The sequence below is a fragment of the Sitophilus oryzae genome, unplaced genomic scaffold, assembly GCF_002938485.1.
Source record: "Sitophilus oryzae breed Bouriz unplaced genomic scaffold, Soryzae_2.0 scaffold_1193_pilon_pilon, whole genome shotgun sequence".
NCBI lineage: Eukaryota > Metazoa > Arthropoda > Insecta > Coleoptera > Curculionidae > Sitophilus > Sitophilus oryzae.
The window spans coordinates 403,087-421,481 of NW_022145830.1; the positions used below are offsets into that span (position 1 = coordinate 403,087).

The window sequence follows — 18,395 nt, forward strand, 5'->3', positions numbered from 1 at the left end:
GGTAGAGAATTTTTTTTCGAAATTTTATCTCGTTTTTTAAGCCTGCAATTTTAAAACAACCGTTTTTTAAATTCACCCTTTCAGTGCCCCTAACTCCCTTAACATGCATTTTTCGCCCTATACTTATAGGAACTTTTTTTTACTATTTTTAGGAGTACTATCACCCCCTGATTTTTTACACCATTTCAATGGCACCCTGTATAGTCTCATAGTTAGTTCACTATAATTAAACAGATAAAAAATGTATTTTCTAAGTTGCTAAACAAATTTAGACAAGACGCTCCAGTTGACTGTAACAACAAAAGCCGAGTTTCAAACGCAAATTTAATTACAGTTTCGACAGAAATTAAATTATCATTTGGCGAGCTAACTGGAACAATTTCAAATATCAAGTTCGAAATTCGTCGTTGGAAAAGTTCGACAGGAAACTTTGTTCCTTCCTCATCGACTTGAAGCGATGCCGCAGAAGATATAAGCGATTCCTTTCGAACACATCGATGAGTTTCCTCATTTACCAACTTCCCAAGACGTGTCCTAGTCCTACACGATAACGATTTACCTCGTTTTAAACTTTTACTTTCTTTGTTTGCTTTAAAAAGTGTATTAATTACAGTTATATTTATTTATTGTAATAAAAGTATATTATCACAGATTCCGTGTGTAGGTCCTTAATTTAAACACACCCATAAAAACGCGCAACGCATTTTATGTCGGTGCAACAGCCTGGATAATGTATGGTTCTTTGTACTAGACAATAATAGCCCATGGTTAAAGGCTCTATGGGGGTTCAGTCTCCAAGTTACTAGACTTTTTAAAAATAGATAGGACTGGATATTGTAACCTGTATAAGGACCAGAAAAGGACCACAATAGATCTAAAAAAGTCACAGTGGAACTAGCAGTCTAATCTAAAGATTTTGTTATAATGCCGGGTCCAGACTAAGGCGACCGAAAGTAAACACGATTTGAGACAAAAACAAGACAAACTTGCGACAAAAAATGGGAAATTCTGACAAGACAAACTTGAGACAAATTGTCCACACCGTAAGGACAAAAGTACAACAAAGTCAAAAGTTTAGTTGTTGCGAATGAGTTTTATTAGCCATGTGTGATTTTACTGGTCTCCTACTGTTGGCAGCACACGCCATCCACACTGCGCCGACAACTTGTCGTAAAACATACGAACAAAACAGACACTTTGATCTTTACCGACTCGAGACGGGACATTGAAAAGTCTCCGGATTTTGAAACAAAACAAAAATGAGACAAAAATGTCGCAGAAATGTACTGGATTTATTTATTAAATTTGGCATGTGTATTCAGCATACGCAGACCAAAAACCTATTTACAAATTAGTTGTAAAATTAAAAGAGGAGGCAATAATTTGACAGTTTAAAATTTGCATGCGATTTTCTATGTTTCCAAAAACGATGCACCATCTGGTATGCCTGGTTTTTGCAAAGGATAAAAAAATAAGAAACTTCTATTAAACTCCTTTATTAACTACTCGACTCTAACATTTGTTTTTCCTCCTTAGGAGGAGGTTGATCGGTTTTAATATTAATTCTACATTCACAGCCTGGATATAGTTTAAAATCTACATCTATCATGTTCCTAGCTTTTAGCGTATTCTGAATTTCAGCTTGACTAAGAGCCACCTTGACTGCCTCCTCTTCTTTTAGTTGGTCCAAATCAGAAGGTAGGTACTTTACAACACAATTTTCATGACCATTTACCTGGAATTTTTCCAAAAAATATATATAATTGCTTATAATATCTATTTAATCAATAACTCACCAGACAGACCAACTCCAATTCATAATTGTTATCAATTTGGGGCCAATCCTGTTCCAGAACTGTCTTTTCCCAAAATATTTCTCCCGAATTATTCAACCTGTTCGGAGCAAATACAAAACCTGCCCAAAGTTCAGAAGCAAAATGGGGTGCTATAGGAGCTAATAGAATTATCTGAGTCGCCAAAGCTCTTTCAAACTGAAGACTGTGGGCAAAGACAGCAGGTGGAGCTTTCTAATTTGGAAAGAGTAATTACTGGTTAATAAAAAAAATTAAAACTAAATATGATAAAAAAAAAGAATCATTGTGGGGATAAAATTATTCATTAGGTGATAAAAGTATGCTCTAAATGCAGAATAAATATTCAGCAATTTGATACCAATAATTAGCACTATCAAGGATATCACCTGATTATAGCGAGAAAATATTATATTATCAAGGTGGGTGTGGTGACATCTGTCGGGGAACGAGCCAAGTAGAAGAAAAGCGAGCTCTGTAATTCCCAATCACCGAAAATTACTGGAACCAAAAAGAACGTTACAGATAATTTTCGAACGTTCGAGAAGCAGCCGCTAGGATATATGTATAAAAGCACAACCAGAGAGGACACTAATAACTAAAGTGAGAGGGCTTGTGGAATAGGGCATTTCGTAGACAAGTTTATTTTGTCTCCGCGCATCCCAGACGCGCATAGCGTTTAGGCGGTCAAAAAAGGAAGTTTTCAACTTTGCAAGTTAAACATTTGACAGGATTAATTAGATTGTCAGTAGCTTTTTCTATTTCTTAGCTCTAGAAGGAGATAACTAAAATCTGTTGATAATCAGAGTAATAAATTGTTTTTGACTGAATGTACCTGTTCTTTTAGCTTGTGAGAAGAGAAGATTATTGTCATTATTGATTATTTGAGATTATTCGGCATTTTTGTAATTTTTGTTTTGTGGTTGAGATCCAGACAAAACGTTTCCTCTAAAGGTAAGTTTTATCTCGGTAATTATTTTAAAATACCTAATAGTAATAGTGAGTGCACATAATATAGTCTAAGAGCTAGCAACGTTTTCGAGAAAGTATTTTAAGACGTCTGGCTCTTTGATATATCTTTTACTATGCTCTCTGGAACAGTATGCGGCCCGTCTGGCTGCCGATATCCGTTGCGTTCACTACTGCGCATCGGAAGAAGATCCTATTTTTTTTTAATTTAGTCCTATAAATTCTAGTATTGAATATAAATCGAACATGTCTCCATAGCGCAGTGCGTAGAGTTTCCGACTACGAATCGACGATTCAGAGTTCGAATCTGGGTCAGAGCAAAGACTTTTTTATTTTATTTTCATATATATTCTGATACTAAAGTATTAAATAATTCTGGTGATTCAAAAAAAATTAATACTTTACTATCAGAATACAAACGAAAATAAAATAATGACTAATAAAATATAGGATATTCTTTCAATGCGCAGTAGGGAACGCAATGTTTACCGGCAGCCAGACGGGCCGCATTCTGTTCTAGAGAGCATAGTAAAAGATATATCAAAGAGCCAGACATCTTAAAATACTTGTTTCTCCGACGTTGCTAGCTCTCGTGCTAATAGTCGTACATTGCTAATTTACATAGGTAAGCATAACCTATGGGATAAATCCGATCGTAAAAGTAAAACATCACATTCTTATTCTTTTCTGATACCTATGGAACGACTAGGTATTATACCTGGTATTATTACCAATTACCAGTAATACAAATTATTTTTTTCAACTGATAGGTTCTTGTTATAGAATAAAGACTATCAAAAACATTGAATACCTACGGGATACCAACTGATACTTTGTGCGAGCTCCCAACCGTGCTTCCCTGTTTACTCCCAACCAAGTTAGATAAAAAAGATATTGAAGATTGCAGCCTTGAGTTGGAGTATGGTAAGGAGTATGGGCTCCACTACGACATGTACAGAAACGGATTACCTAAACTGGTAAGCATGTAAAATTAAACCGTAATGAAAAATTGAACTTATTTATTTTTAGTTCAAGAAAAGGCATGACAATCCACAACCCACCAAAGACCTGGTAAATGAATTCTGCAAAAATAGAAAAACCAAACTAAGTTAAATAAATTATTATGTTCCTACACAGTATTTTATTTATAGGTTTTAAAGTCTAATAATAAATTTTCGTTGTCAACAAAATAATCTAAAAAAACTACGAAGATTTCTTATTATAAACTTGAAAGATTAAGATTCGGTTCAAATACACAAATTTTAAATTTTTGTCGCCAGTATATAGGTATGAATGCAACCTACTATATCGATAATGCGCTCTAAGTTCGGGTTAGACGTCAAAGGCCGCGCCATTAACACAGTCTTCAAAAATTAACGTTGATCGGCCTCTCTCACTTTAGTTATTAGTGTTCTCTCTGAGCACAACCGCTCTCAACAGTTTAGTTTAGATTTGAAATACAGTCAGCAGAGCAGTCAGTTTTAAATTGTGAACCGCGACAATTTGACGAAGGATTTTTAAATTGTTAATTGTGTGTTGTAAGCAGTATAAATTGTGTGTATATAGTGAGAAAATAAATTTGTTAAGTTTGGTTTGTACTTACGATAAAATGTGAGTTTAAATTGGTGGACCCGCGGAATCCTTAACAATTGGTGTCAGGAGTAGGAATCAAAAGGATTTTTAAATTTTACGAAAAATTCGGATTGGAGAATTTTTATAGTGACGACTTCAGAACAAGCAAAAAAAATGGAGGAAGTAAGCAAGCTCTTAGGAGATTTTATGGAGAGTATGAGAAGAGAAAAGGCAGAAGAAAGGCGGCGAAAAGAGAAAGAAGAGGAACAAGACCGCCTACAGAAAATACTTATCGAAAATCAAGAAAAAAAATTAGAGGGTTTAGAAGCGTGTCAAAAAAGAGAAAAACAGGGGGGAACGACGTCATAGAGAAAGACAAGAAGAACAGGACCGTATTCAGAAAATTTTAGAAAATCAAGAAATTAGACATAAACAGTTGAGAAAATTTTTGAAGATTTAGAAGTACGTCGGCCAGAAGGACAAAATGGAAGTCGAAAGAAAAAAGAAGTCGTAGATCTGGAGGAGCGCCTTCAGCAGGAAATAGAAAAGTTGAATATGGACCTACAAAAGACAAAGGTGCACGTAAGGACACCAGGCGTTCCTGGAACTGCGAACCTTAAGGCTCCTACCTACGATGGACAAACGACCTGGGCGATATACCACCGCCAGTTTGAAGCAGCCGCCACTGACCAGGAGGAGTCATCGCGCTGCGTGGCTCTGTCTTGGAATTGCCACAAACTATCCCTGCAGCCCAACAGCAGAAGTACGAAACTTTGGTTGCTGCACTGGACAGAAGATATGGCACACACGCCTGCAGAGGTACTGAGAGAATCTGCAGGAATTCGAAGAAGACTTACCTTGGCTGGTACACCTGGCATATACAGAAGCACCGGAAAGATTTAGGGAGGAACTCGCTACTCAGTGCAGGGGCGCAATTCTGTACAATCGTCGGTATCGGTAAGTTACCGACAGCTATCGGTACATACCGCCAATGAGCGTCGTGTTGATTGTTGTTTTCATAGTTACCGATCGTCGGTACAAATTTGCGATATCTGCCATAGGACCGATCGGTAACTATGACAACAACAATTAACAAATTTTTACTATATACGAATACGTATCGAGATCTGTCGTAACTTACCGATACCGACGATTTTACAGAATAGCGCCCCAGCAGATTCAAAAACTTCAATTTGAAGTTTTTGAACCTTTGAATTAAAATGGCAAAGACCTGCCACATATTCTTTGACTGGATAGATTATACACTACTATTACAGATTAGTCAGGTATTTGTATCAGTAATATTGGTATTAACAATTAAAATATATGCAAGAAACATATCTAGGTAATAATTCAAATTACATATAGGTACTTACTCTGATGCTATTCGTTAAACCTTGTTGTTTGGACACTCCTATACTGATCTGTTGTGATATAACATAGTTGAACGTGCATCCTTTGATATAATAATTCCTGGAATCCCACAAGTAATCGTCTTGAGCCTTAAATTCACTTTCAGGAATCATAGGTGGCAAATTGTTTCTGTGTTTAAGAAAATCTCTTATTGTCAGCCACAATCGTCTTTGCCAATTTAATATACCAGGGAAAGCTACAAAAATTTTCTAATATTTTCCAATGATTTTTAGGGCAAAAAGTACTAACTATTTGAATTCCAATTTCTATGAGATGTTGGCGATACATCGGCCAAAATAAGCAGTCTCGTGGTATCTATTCCGTATTCGTTAAACATGTCTTCTGGGTTTACGCCGTTTTGTTTTGATTTGCTCATTTTTTCCCAGGTTGCGATCACCTGTTCGCCAGTATCCTTACATATTGCTTTATGTTTTTTCATATCTAAAAGGAGCAATTTTATTGTGCAATTCTTGAACAAAAAATTTTGTAAATGGTAAACATTATCACTAAATAACGCCGTATGACATTCGCCAAAAAGTATGCGCAAACCAAGGAAAATAATTATTAAACCACTGGCAAAAATATGTTAATCAATCAGTATTCATGCCTAATAATACACTATTATTTTTTCAAAAAATAGAAGATTCCAATACAAAGCTTTTAAATTCTACCACTAGCTAAGAGATCTTAAAATTACATATACATCACACACAAAATAATACGATAAAACATAGACACCCATAAATATAAAATTACAATAACTATATACGGTACATTGTGAGACAGGAAACTGTAGAGAGAAACAAGCCCTATAACATAGGATACAATATTTTAACGAACAGTGCTTTCCAAAAAATCAATAAAATGAAAAATATACGAAATAAAATAAATGTACCGATTTCTTTCGAAAATCGACATCTATGAAAATATGAACCCTTCCTGGACACAAACGGTACATTGTGAGACAGGAAACTGTAGAGAGAAACAAGCCTTATAACATAGGATACAACATTTTAACGAACAGTGCTTTCCAAAAAATCAATAAAATGAAAAATATACGAAATAAAATAAATGTACCGATTTCTTTCGAAAATCGACATCTATGAAAATATGAACCCTTCCTGGACACAAACGGTACATTGTGAGACAGGAAATTGAAGAGAGAAACAAGCCCTATAACATAGGATACAACATTTTAATGAACAGTGCTTTCCATAAAATCAATAAAATGAAAAATATACGAAATAAAATAAATGTACCGATTACTTTCGAAAATCGACATCTATGAAAATATGAACTCTTCCTGGACACAAACGGTACATTGTGAGACAGGAAATTGTAGAGAGAAACAAGCCCTATAACATAGGATACAACCTTTTAATGAACAGTGCTTTCCATAAAATCAATAAAATGAAAAATATACGAAATAAAATAAATGTACCGATTTCTTTCGAAAATCGACATCTGTGAAAATATGAACTCTTCCTGGGACACAAACGGTACATAGTGAGACAGGAAATTGTAGAGAGAAACAAGCCCTATAACAGAGAATACAACATTTTAATGAACAGTGCTTTCCATAAAATCAATAAAATTATTAATTATTCTAACAAACAAATCATCTTAACATATAAAGGCGCGTCCACATTGCTCGTGATCCTGCTCGCGCTCTTGATTCTGATTGTGCTAGCGTTGCTTGCGCTTCCTGTTTGTCGTGCTTCTCAAGATCTTTCGGCTCACAAGCAACGTAGTCCACATTGTAATGTAGTGCTTGCGTTCGTGCTGTTTGGACATGGATCATGTATCATACCGAAGAATTTTTAATAGCGGCTGCTAGTGCGATCATTATTGCAAAACGAAGGAGACAAAGAGAAAAAAGACGGTGTTGGATGTCTAATAATTTCAAAAGTAGATCCCAGCACAGTGAAAGTAAACTTCTACACGATTTACAAACAGACAGAATGTTTTTTAATATTTTTTATCGCATGTCCGCTGTAGAAAGAAAAAATACAACTTTTAGGAAATGAATTCAGGTTAAAGAAAGAGTTAAAGAAAGATTGGCCATAACATTAAGATTCCTTGCAACTGGAGACTCACATACCAGCTTGGGTTATTTATTCAAAGTTTCCAAGCAAAACATTTCAAAAATAGTACCAGGCGTATGCCAAAATATAAATAAAGTTCTCAAAGATCAGATTAAGATAAAGAGGCAATATAAAGTTATATTTTATTAAAGGTATATTTAATATTACCCGGCATTGCATCAGCCGATTATTTTTATTAAAATAAAAATAGTTTGGGTACCTAGGTCGACTCAGCCTTAAATGAGTACTTGGGATTCACAATCCTGAGGTAATAATAGGCGGTTGAAGCGTAGTGCTAGCCACATTACCTTCCTTGTATACCGAACGGCCCTAGTATGGCAAGCTGTACCTTGCTACTCCCTAGGCGTTAAACGCTATATACGGGAGCTATTATTATTATATTTAATATTACTAATCCAAGAACAAAACACAACTATTTTTAATTTTGAAAAAAAAAAAGAAAAATCATGGTAGTATCATCATACTGCAGTAAATACCGAATATTAGGAATTAAACCAAACTAAAATCTAAACCAACAACGCAAAGAGCTTGAGCGCTTCGAACCGCCGGCGTCGTAAAGTATGCTCGCATGGCTCCGAAGCGTCTCTTTGATGTACCGCGACACAGCCGAACCGAACAGTCGTAACAGGCATTTTATGTGATCGCAAGCACGTGAAGCACCGCGAGCGTCGCGAACATCTCGTTCCGACTGTTTCCCATTTTTTTCGTTCGGCCTGATCGCGTGCAATATGGACGCACCTTTAGATGTATTAACGGTTAATTTTATTTTCTTTATAAAACCTACAATTTCAAATTAAAAAATAAAATTTCAAATCTGTACCATGAAGAAACTAAGAGGTAAAAAAAATTGTAAATAAACAAGCCTATGAAAATTTATTACTTCCAATTATTTTTTAAGACAAAAAATAACATTAAGTTTTTTATTTTTGTTTTGAAAAATCCTATACTCATGTAAAATGAGTTTATTTGATGTTATACGAAGCGTTGTTGATCATAAACTTTTTGACTATTATTGTACAGGGTGAGTTAACGATAGAATAAAGTCCATTATCTCATTTGTTTCAAGGTTTACAAAAAAATGTTTAATATAAAAGTTATAGGGATGGTTAAGATACACATTTTAAAATTATTATAGAGTATACAAGGTGCTTCAAAAAAGTGTGGCGGCTATAACATGTTTTTTTAAATGCAACACCCTATTTTTTATTTTATTTTTAGATTCTGCGTAAAATTCCATAACTTTTTTATATATAATATTATATACCTAAAATTATCAGTTTTTGTAATATTTCAATTTATTTAAACAAATGTTAAATTGCAGTGTGGTAAAAAATTGTCAGTGGTGCCATTGTTTCTGAAGTTGGAGTACCAAAATTTGGTAGGAGAGTTTTATAGAGATGAAAAAAAAGATATGTGTAAAGATATTTTAGTTAAATAATACAGGGTGTTCAAAATATATTTATGAATTTCAACTACTTAAAATTAAAAAATCTCAAATTTTTTAAATGGGACACCCTATATATTATCATTTTTTCTGATAGATTTGACAAAACTCTTCAACTTTTATTAAGTATGTCATATCCCTATTTTTAATAGTTTGCAATTTATTCCCATTTTTTCTATTTTTACCCATATTTTTAATACAATTACCCTATAAAATCATAGTTGCCATGACAAAACTATTTATTACTTACCTTTAACAAGTAGCTTCATAATTAGTTACAATTGCTGGTATTAGTTAAAATTAATTAACTTTACTCAAATAAACTAAATCGCAGTAGTGAATATCTTGGTGTTTTTCTATATTATGAAAGATGACACTTGGGATTTTTTGTCGGGGCGAATAGCCACAGATTAGGGTAATATTAGATTACCTAATTGCTAAAGACTACTGATATATGAATTTTCTTCGACATACAGTATAGTTTTTTTCTCGCAGTAATTCTGATTTATAATTCATTTGGTAAAGCCAATATTACTACTGCCACGAAACCGTCCCATTACACACTGAAGATGTTTTCTAGATAATATACATCTATCCTTATAGTAGTTAGCAAAGTACTATATAATAAATAGTACTGAACCAAAAATGTGGTTTTCTAAGCTTGTCCGTGTATATCATTCACATTGACTAATTCATTTCAAGAAAATCTGTTATCTCTACCATTTATACTTATTACAACAAATTAAACTAAAATTCAAATTTTGTTCTTAACTTGCTTAACAGACATGAAATTGTCATAATTATTACTTTTTGTCATGGCAACTATGATGTTATAGCGCAATTGTATTAAAAATATGGGTAAAAATAGAAAAAATAGGAATTCATCACAAACTAATAAAAATAGGTATATGACATTCTTAACAAAAGTTGAAGAGTTTGGTAAAATCTATCAGAAAAAATGATAATATATTATATATATATATATATATATATATATATATATATATATATATATATATATATATATATATATATATATATATATATATATATATATATATATATATATATATTTAAAAGGTACACCCTGTACCTTTTAAAAAAATTGAAATTCCTTAATTTTAATTAGTTGAAATTCCTAAATATATTTTGAACACCCTGTAACATCTAACTAAAATATCTTTACATAGGTCTTTTTCTATATCTCTATAAAATTCTCCTACCAAATTTTAGTTGTCCAACTTCAGAATCAATGCCATCATTGACAATTTTTTAACCCACTGCAATCTAACATTTGTTTAAACAAATTTAAATATAACAAAAACTATTAATTTTAGGTATATAACATTATATATAAAAAAGTAATGGAATTTTACGCAGAATCTAAAAATAAAATAAAAAATAGGGTGTTGCATTTAAAAAAACATATGTTATATTCGCCACACTTTTTTGAAGCACCCTGTATACTGTATAATAATTTTCAAATTTGTATCTTAACCATCCCTATAACTTTTATATTTAATATTTTTTTGTAAACCTCGAAACAAATGAGATAATGGACTTTACTCTATCGTTGACTCACCCTGTACTAAATAAATAAACAAAAATTACCTATTTTTTCTACTTTACTTTCAGGTACATATTGGCCAGTTCCTTTTAACCTGAAACTTCTTCCCATAACCATACCGTGTACCAACAATCTTTTAAATGGTTCCCTTTCTGGCAACAATCCCAAAGAATGCAAAAAATGGCTGACAAATCTGGCATAATACAAATGTAAAACAGCTAAAAATTACTTAATAATAATACATTTCAAGCCAGTCATAGAATTTTAATAATCTGTATAAATACCATGTTCTTTGCCACCAATGTAAAGATCTACAGGTGTCATTTGAAACGCCTTCTCTTTGCTAAACATGTCATCTTGATATTTTGGATCTAGATATCTAAGAAAATACCATGAACTGTCTACAAATGTATCCATGGTGTCTGTTTCTCTTTGTGCCTTCCCGCCACATTTAGGACATACAGTATTTAACTAAAAAGACAACTTGTATGTCAGCTTCATGTTGAAATATTTTTTTATTATTATACAGAGTGAACTGGTGTTGAAAAAAGGTTTCTCCATAACAGGTGGCCCTTAATATTTGAGATTTTCTCACTCCAACTTTTTCAGACTGATTGAAACATATTTTTACCAAGGTTGAAAAAAAACATGTTTTATATTATTTAAAACATTTTTATTGTTTTAACACAATTTAACTCCAAAGTTGGAATTATGTTTTTTATTAGGTATGTTATCATATCATAGTTAAATACTTTTTCCTAATTTTCAATTATGTATAAGTCAAACGAATTTTTTAGACATTAGGTTAGAGCTCGAACTCACTGACGACCAGGTCGCAACGACATGGCCGTCGGTTGGCCGGATGTATTGCGTACATAGCTGGCGCCAGATAAACGACCAGGTTTAAACAGAGTTGTCAGATTTCACGATTTTTTACGTTTTACCAATTAGAAAATATTGTTTCAGAAAGAATTAAGTTTCAGAAATGTTAAAATATCCGACTTAACTAAAAAGCGAAGTTGCTATTCATGAGCTTATTAAATGTTCTAATATTAAATAATGCATTTGAAATATTCTTGGATTTTTCGTTAACAAATACTGGTGTGGTAAATGGAGTAAGTACATTTTCCAACCTCGACTACACGATAAAGTCGTTATTTCCATGTTTTTTAAATCCGCGATGCCTGCTATTCCATCAGTCGTTTCATAACAGAATATTCTACATCCTACGTCTATGTAATTTAATATGTGTGAGTGAGACATGTAACTCGTGAGATTTTCAGCATTATATCAATAAAGGACAAAAACAGTATTGTTCCTAAAGGTGCGTCCAGACTTGAGCATTTTAGCCCGAACGAACCGAGCGCGCACGAACAAGCAGAACAAATAGGCCGAACAAAAAACATTGTGTACGCGCGACCGACAAAAAGGGAGATATTCTGTTTCTTTTACTGATGGCCCTTATCGACTTTAGAAGTAAACATATTAGGGCCATCGTAAAAAAGGTCGTCAGACACTGGCTCTAAATATAAACAAGTAGAAAGTTTAGCTTCCAGTTATTTCAATGTTTACAATATAAATTCCTCTTTTTTATTGTTACTAAGAATTTACAACAGTAAATACTTCTATTTTTATGAATGTTTAAGTTATTTTTACTCTTAATTTTTTTGAAAAATAATGTACCTAGTAAAAACATAGTCTAATGGGCCCTGTTTGAAAAACGTTAAATTAAATATAATATTTAAAATACAGTTGTCCCCCTTGTACATGACTACAATACAACTAAAAAACTAATTTAATAAAAAAAACAAGTGGTTTGTAGAAAAACTTTAAATATGATTTTTTTATTTTTTAAGATCGAAACTCGAAGGTATAATAACAGGTATCATACCAACCATAAATAGAGTATGTCATATAAAAATATTTTGGATTTTTACTAGAATCGACCCTTAATAAAAAGGGACTAGATTTAAGTTTCCCTTTGATCCAGTCTGTATACTATTTCTTTGAATTTTCTGCACGTGTGTAAAAACTACACTAAAACACTGTATCTTATAGAAAATAAAATATTTTGGGTTGAATTTGAGGTATTTTATCTGAAAAATTATTTATTTGGAAGAAAACTGGCAACAAGCGGCAGAAAATAAAATTTTAGTGCAGTCTACTGGTCGGAACATGGTCGCAACGACCAGCCGACGGCCAGGTCGTTAGTGTGCGTTGTATCATTTGATTGGCTTTAGAGGTAGCAGCGGCCTGGCCAGTGCGACCTGGCTGTCAGTGTGTTCGAGCTCTTAAGGTCATTACTTTATTTATATCCCTTTTGTATTTTTTTATTAAATAGATGAAAGAAAGGGGTCTTCTCATTTTTTATTAAAAACAGTGTTTTAAACAAATTTTTAAAACAAGTAATTATGGGTTAAAGCCATTTAAACACTTGTTTTTTTTTATAAATGACAATTCTGTATTTAAGTGCGGCTGTATTATCTATAAAAGTAAAAAAAGTGAAGTATTTTTTTAAAATGTGCGCTACCATTGCCTGCATATTTTGTGGTAAAAATTGAAGTGAATAATCTGAAATATAAATCAACCAGATGTATAACAACCAGTTTTCGTTACCCTGTATGTTAAGTTTTCAAAGATTAATTTGGTATAATAAATTCAATTAAAAGATTAGTTAATTGAATTAATAGATTTGAAGAATAGATATATTAATACTAAATACCCAATCAGATTCTTCTTTCAAAGGCGATTTTCCTTTGTTAGATAACCGTGACAATTTGGGCAATTTTACTGGAAGATCTTCTCTTTTTACTGGTACAGAACCGCATTTACCACAGTGTACAATCGGTATAGGCGTACCCCAAAATCTTAAACACTTCTTTTAAACTTGCTGCTACGTCTGTTTCAAATTATACTACCTTTGCCTGGAAATCAACCAGTCTTTTAGTTTTGCACTTGACCAGTAACCACCGACATTAATTTTTTTAGCTTTCTCACATACTTCTTTTTGTTTAAAACTTATGTCACTAAAATCATTGGTATCACTTGAAGGGCTAAATTGAATGTCATGTTTTTCAGCAAATCTTAGAGCTTCTTCTGATGAAATCGGAATACCTAAAAATAACGAAATATGGTTACCACTTACTATTGACTAAAAAGAAGAAAGGATTATATCACTAAAATTAGCGAGACAGAGAAGAGTTTGGATTGGTCGCTTGTTTAATATTTTAAAATTAGGGTTATTACGTCTTGAACATTTTGTTTCAAAACAAGTGTTTTAAATATTTCTTTAAAACTGTTTAAAATATATTTAAAACTCAGTTTTTAAAATGTTTGGTTTGTAGGCATTTAATAAAAAACAAAATACAAAAGGAACGAAAAAACAAAGTAATCACTTCAAATTAATATTGTCCAGAAAAAACTCGTTCCACTCATTATAATAGAAAAAAGTACATAATTCTGATAACATAACTAATAAGAAATATGGTACTTAACCACTTAAATCTATTATTCTGTGCTACAACTAGGAGTACCTACCATTAAATGCTCTAAAAATAGAAATAAGTTTTTCCTTATATTGCCTTATTGTTACTCCCTACTTCTTAATTTTCAATTCCACCTACACTATGTAGTTTAAAACATAGCTTTTATATACAGGGTGAGTCTTAAATAAGTTCAAACATTTTAAAGGTGGTTTTAAACTTATTTTTTTTATATAGTTTGACCCTAGAAACACATCTATGATGTTTTTCAAAGAACAAAAAACAAAAAAAATCCAATGGTTCTTAAAATATGAGAAAAAATATATTTTTTAAATTTTCAAAGTAAAATAACTGGGTTATTTTTAATAACCCAGTTATAATAACTTATTTGAAAAACGGTAAAAAGAAAATGTTTCTTTTATTGCACTTATTTAAGACTTACCCTGCATAAACCAAGTGTTTTAAACAAGTTTTAAACATAATCCCGTTTGTGGACTTAAAATAGTGTTTAAAACAATAAAAACTGTTTTAAACCATAAAAAACAGTTTTTTTTTTAAATAAAAACAAATATTCTTTAACCTTGATTTTAATATTGCTGACTTGAATTATAGCTGATCAGTCACCATACGTTTTTTTAATATGTTAAAATATAAAATATAGCATTTTTTATACACTCAATGGTTTATTGCCTTTTTTCGTTTTGTCATTTAATCAATAATGAAAATAATAAAGATTATTATTACAAAGAAGTACCGTAAAATGGGGTGAATAGAAACATAGTGGTGAATAGAAACAAAATTTCTGAAAAAAATCAAATCACGATTAAAAATATTCAAAGTAAAAAGAGTCGACATATCTAATTTTTCTATCATTGGTAATACACAATAAAATGTAAAAACTATATTTTTATCTGTGGCAGCACTGTTTCTGTCAATCAGCTGATCAATAAATGTGAGATCGATTTATCACCTATTTTGTATGGCGCGAAAACTTTATAAATAAAATATTTATTTTTAAAGTAATACATAAGCTGGTACATGTAAGTTGTCATATTATATGTATTGTTATTTATTGTTAAACCTACTTAAATATGTAATAATCTACTGTTTCTAATCACCTTGTTGGAAGTAGAATAGATAAAAACCTAAACATCAATGTGTGTTTCTATTCTCCCCAATAGCAGGTGAATAGAAACACAAATGTTATTTTTATTTAATATTTATATGCATATTTTTCAAAAATCAAATTATATGTATACGCAAAGAACAAACAAAGACCCATGTTTTAAAATATTCGGGAAAATAATACCACATTTTTATCAACCGGTATATCGCTAATAGCCTACGAAACTGTTTCTATTCACCCCATTTTACGGTATATTTATAAATAAAAAATAATACCTCATACCTGCATAGCAGTCACTTAAAGGCTCAAATTCGAGTTCATCTGTAACAAATACTGGAAGAACTTCTGATGTAAAAGGGTTAACAAGTTCTACTGATAATTTCTGTGTTCCACTTATATTTTTATCCTCTTTTAAAGCTAACAAATGATTCCTTGTAACTGCTATAAATTTAACTTGTTCTATTAAGTCTGGTCTGGCAGTCCAAACAGTTACAAAATCGTTTTCTCTATAAATAAATAAACAATCTTATAGAAAACATGCAGTATATAAATAAGAAAACTGTTTTTTTTTCAAATTTTGTAAAGATTTTAAAATAGGTACTTTAATATAAAAGTGGCTCATTCCCTATAACTTTTTTATTTTTTCAGATAAAAAAATGAGATTTGGTATGTTAGTATATGACATAAAATAGGATTGATTGACATATTCAATTGTTTTTGGTCACTTCCTGGTTAGAGGAAATAACTATAACTTTTGATATTTAAATGGCACCCTCGGTATTTTTTTACTTTATTTGATAGAAAATTTAATACAATAAGAAAAATACTCGGAAAAATATTTTTAATATATGCATTATTCTGCAGAATATACAGCTATTCTATTGTTACCTGTATATTCTGAAAAAAATATAAGTTATAATCTTAAACATAAAACTTGGTATGGATTAAATTCAATTCTGAATAAAAATTTGAATCTTTCAATTTGATTTTTCAAATATTTTGACTACCTGACATCTGAAGATCTCTTTATTTTAAAGTAAAAATTCACTCCATTGCACTCTCCTATCCAGTGCTTTTGTAATTTGATTATATCTCTCCAATCATGTAATATAGAATCATTCAATCCTTCATACAATTCTTTAGCAAACTGAGTAGTTCTAATGAACCATTGCTTTAAAAGTTTCTTTTCTACTTTTGCGCCTGACCTGAAACAGTTAAGCAATAGTTCTTCATCACAATTTACTATTTTTTATCTAATAATACCTCCAGGAATTTCCATTTTCATCTACTTGTTCATCAGCCAAAACTGTCTGATCGACAGGGTCCCAATTAACTAGTGCTTCTTTCTGATAAGCCAAACCAGCTTCGTGCAATTTCAAAAATAGTTCTTGTGTCCACTTGTAATATTCAGGATCACAGGTGGCCAATTCCCTTTCCCATTCAAAGCTACAGCCTAGTTTTTTTAACTGATTTTTCATGTAGGCAATGTTATCCAGCGTCCAGTCTTCAGGCGACAATTGTCTATCTATAGCAGCATTCTCTGCAGGCAGACCAAATGCATCCCAACCTATAGGATGTATAACCTAAGAATAATAATATAACTTATAATATTTTTCTTAATTAAATGCTATTCTATACATACATTCTTGTGATTCAGACGCTGAAATCTAGCTATTGCATCACTAATTGTGTAGATTCTTACATGACCCATGTGTAGAAATCCTGAAGGATAGGGGAACATTGAAAGTACATAATACTTTTGCCTGTTTTTGTCATTCTCAACGAACGACTCTTGATGTAGTTTAGATTGCCAGTGATTTTCTATTTTATGCTTTATATCAGTTGAAAGTTCTTCATTCTTAAATATTATATATTAACTAACAATGCAATGAGATATATTTAGAATACATTACCCATAATCCTAGAGTATTTAAATATCTCTTGTTTACTGACCAATACTTTTGGTTTACTAAACAGTGACTTCGTAATAAGACTTTCATTTTAATATAACTACTGATACAATTCTTGAAGAATAATCTATTATAAAGTATTACTAGACTACTAGTCCTCAATTTTAAACTATAGAAAATATATACATACCTAGTTATAAAAGGAAAATCGGTAATTACAGCAGATTATATAAAGAAATTAATTTAAAGCAACTACTTTGAAGAACACTGTTACGAAAAGTTCTTTTTGACTTTGTCCCAATAAAATAATGTTCTTTTAAAATTTCTTGTGTGGCTTGTAGAAATTACCTTTTACCTTTGCTAAATACCTTATTTAGATATAGGCTCTGATATAGATATTTAAACTTTAAATGTTACTGAAATTAAAATCGGTCTTTAAAATATAACCTAAAAACTAAAAACATTTTTGCATCATTTTTGACATCACAGTTTGACATTTTAAATTTTTTTGATTATCTTAAATGGCATATGCAACCAGTAATTAACAGAAACAGGTCAGTAGTAGATTTTTTTTAATTTTAATAAATTTTACTGTTGCTATTTTATCTCTTTATATTGGTGTGATTTTTTTTTAATTCCTAATAGGAAGATGCATAAAACACTGACTAAAAATTAAAATTAGTCTCTTTTAATTACAGTAAGTCTAGTTTAAATTATTTTTGAAACATATATATTTGCAGGTGTTGGTATTATGTATTTTTTAATCTACAAATATGATTGAGACTGTTACACTTATAGTATAAAAATATCTACACAAATTTTTATTTCCTTATATTTTTCTGTTTTGTCATATAAAACTTAAATAATAAAAATTAATAGTAAGATAAAACGTTCTCATAAAAAATACGTCTCTCAATCCTCAATGTAAAAAAGTGCAATACAAGAATACATGTGTGTAGAAACTTTTCCATGTTTAAAGTATTTATTTATTTATAG

General features: G+C 31.3%; 1 protein-coding gene across 3 annotated transcripts; it reads right to left on the minus strand.

Annotated features, from left to right (window-relative positions):
• Positions 1 to 1,476: 1,476 nt before the first annotated feature.
• LOC115891742 (probable leucine--tRNA ligase, mitochondrial) lies at positions 1,477 to 17,913 on the minus strand. 3 transcript variants are annotated; one of them, XM_030912286.1, is made up of 14 exons: positions 17,590 to 17,913; positions 17,403 to 17,526; positions 17,132 to 17,347; positions 16,753 to 17,072; positions 16,497 to 16,694; positions 15,772 to 15,995; positions 13,800 to 13,995; positions 13,604 to 13,748; positions 11,166 to 11,352; positions 10,926 to 11,099; positions 6,015 to 6,206; positions 5,729 to 5,961; positions 1,797 to 2,027; positions 1,477 to 1,735 (listed from the first exon to the last, which is right to left on the minus strand). In XM_030912286.1, exons 2-14 carry the CDS (start codon positions 17,487 to 17,489, stop codon positions 1,499 to 1,501), a joined length of 2,640 nt encoding a protein of 879 aa, XP_030768146.1. In that variant the 5' UTR covers positions 17,490 to 17,526; positions 17,590 to 17,913; the 3' UTR covers positions 1,477 to 1,498. The 3 variants fall into 3 exon arrangements, with proteins under 3 accessions (XP_030768146.1, XP_030768147.1, XP_030768148.1); XM_030912287.1 differs by having other exon boundaries at positions 17,403 to 17,589; positions 17,656 to 17,873; XM_030912288.1 differs by having other exon boundaries at positions 17,403 to 17,513; positions 17,590 to 17,873.
• Positions 17,914 to 18,395: the final 482 nt, after the last annotated feature.

What these genes read in the sequence shown, in the direction of transcription:
- LOC115891742 (XM_030912286.1), bottom strand. Translation starts at nt 17,489, where the DNA reads ATGAAAGTCTTATTACGAAGTCACTGTTTAGTAAACCAAAAGTATTGG. An exon ending in TAAATACTCTAGGATTATGG is followed by an intron (nt 17,348 to 17,402) that starts GTAATGTATTCT and finishes ATAATATTTAAG; the next exon opens with AATGAAGAACTTTCAACTGA. An exon ending in AGCGTCTGAATCACAAGAAT is followed by an intron (nt 17,073 to 17,131) that starts GTATGTATAGAA and finishes TATTATTCTTAG; the next exon opens with GTTATACATCCTATAGGTTG.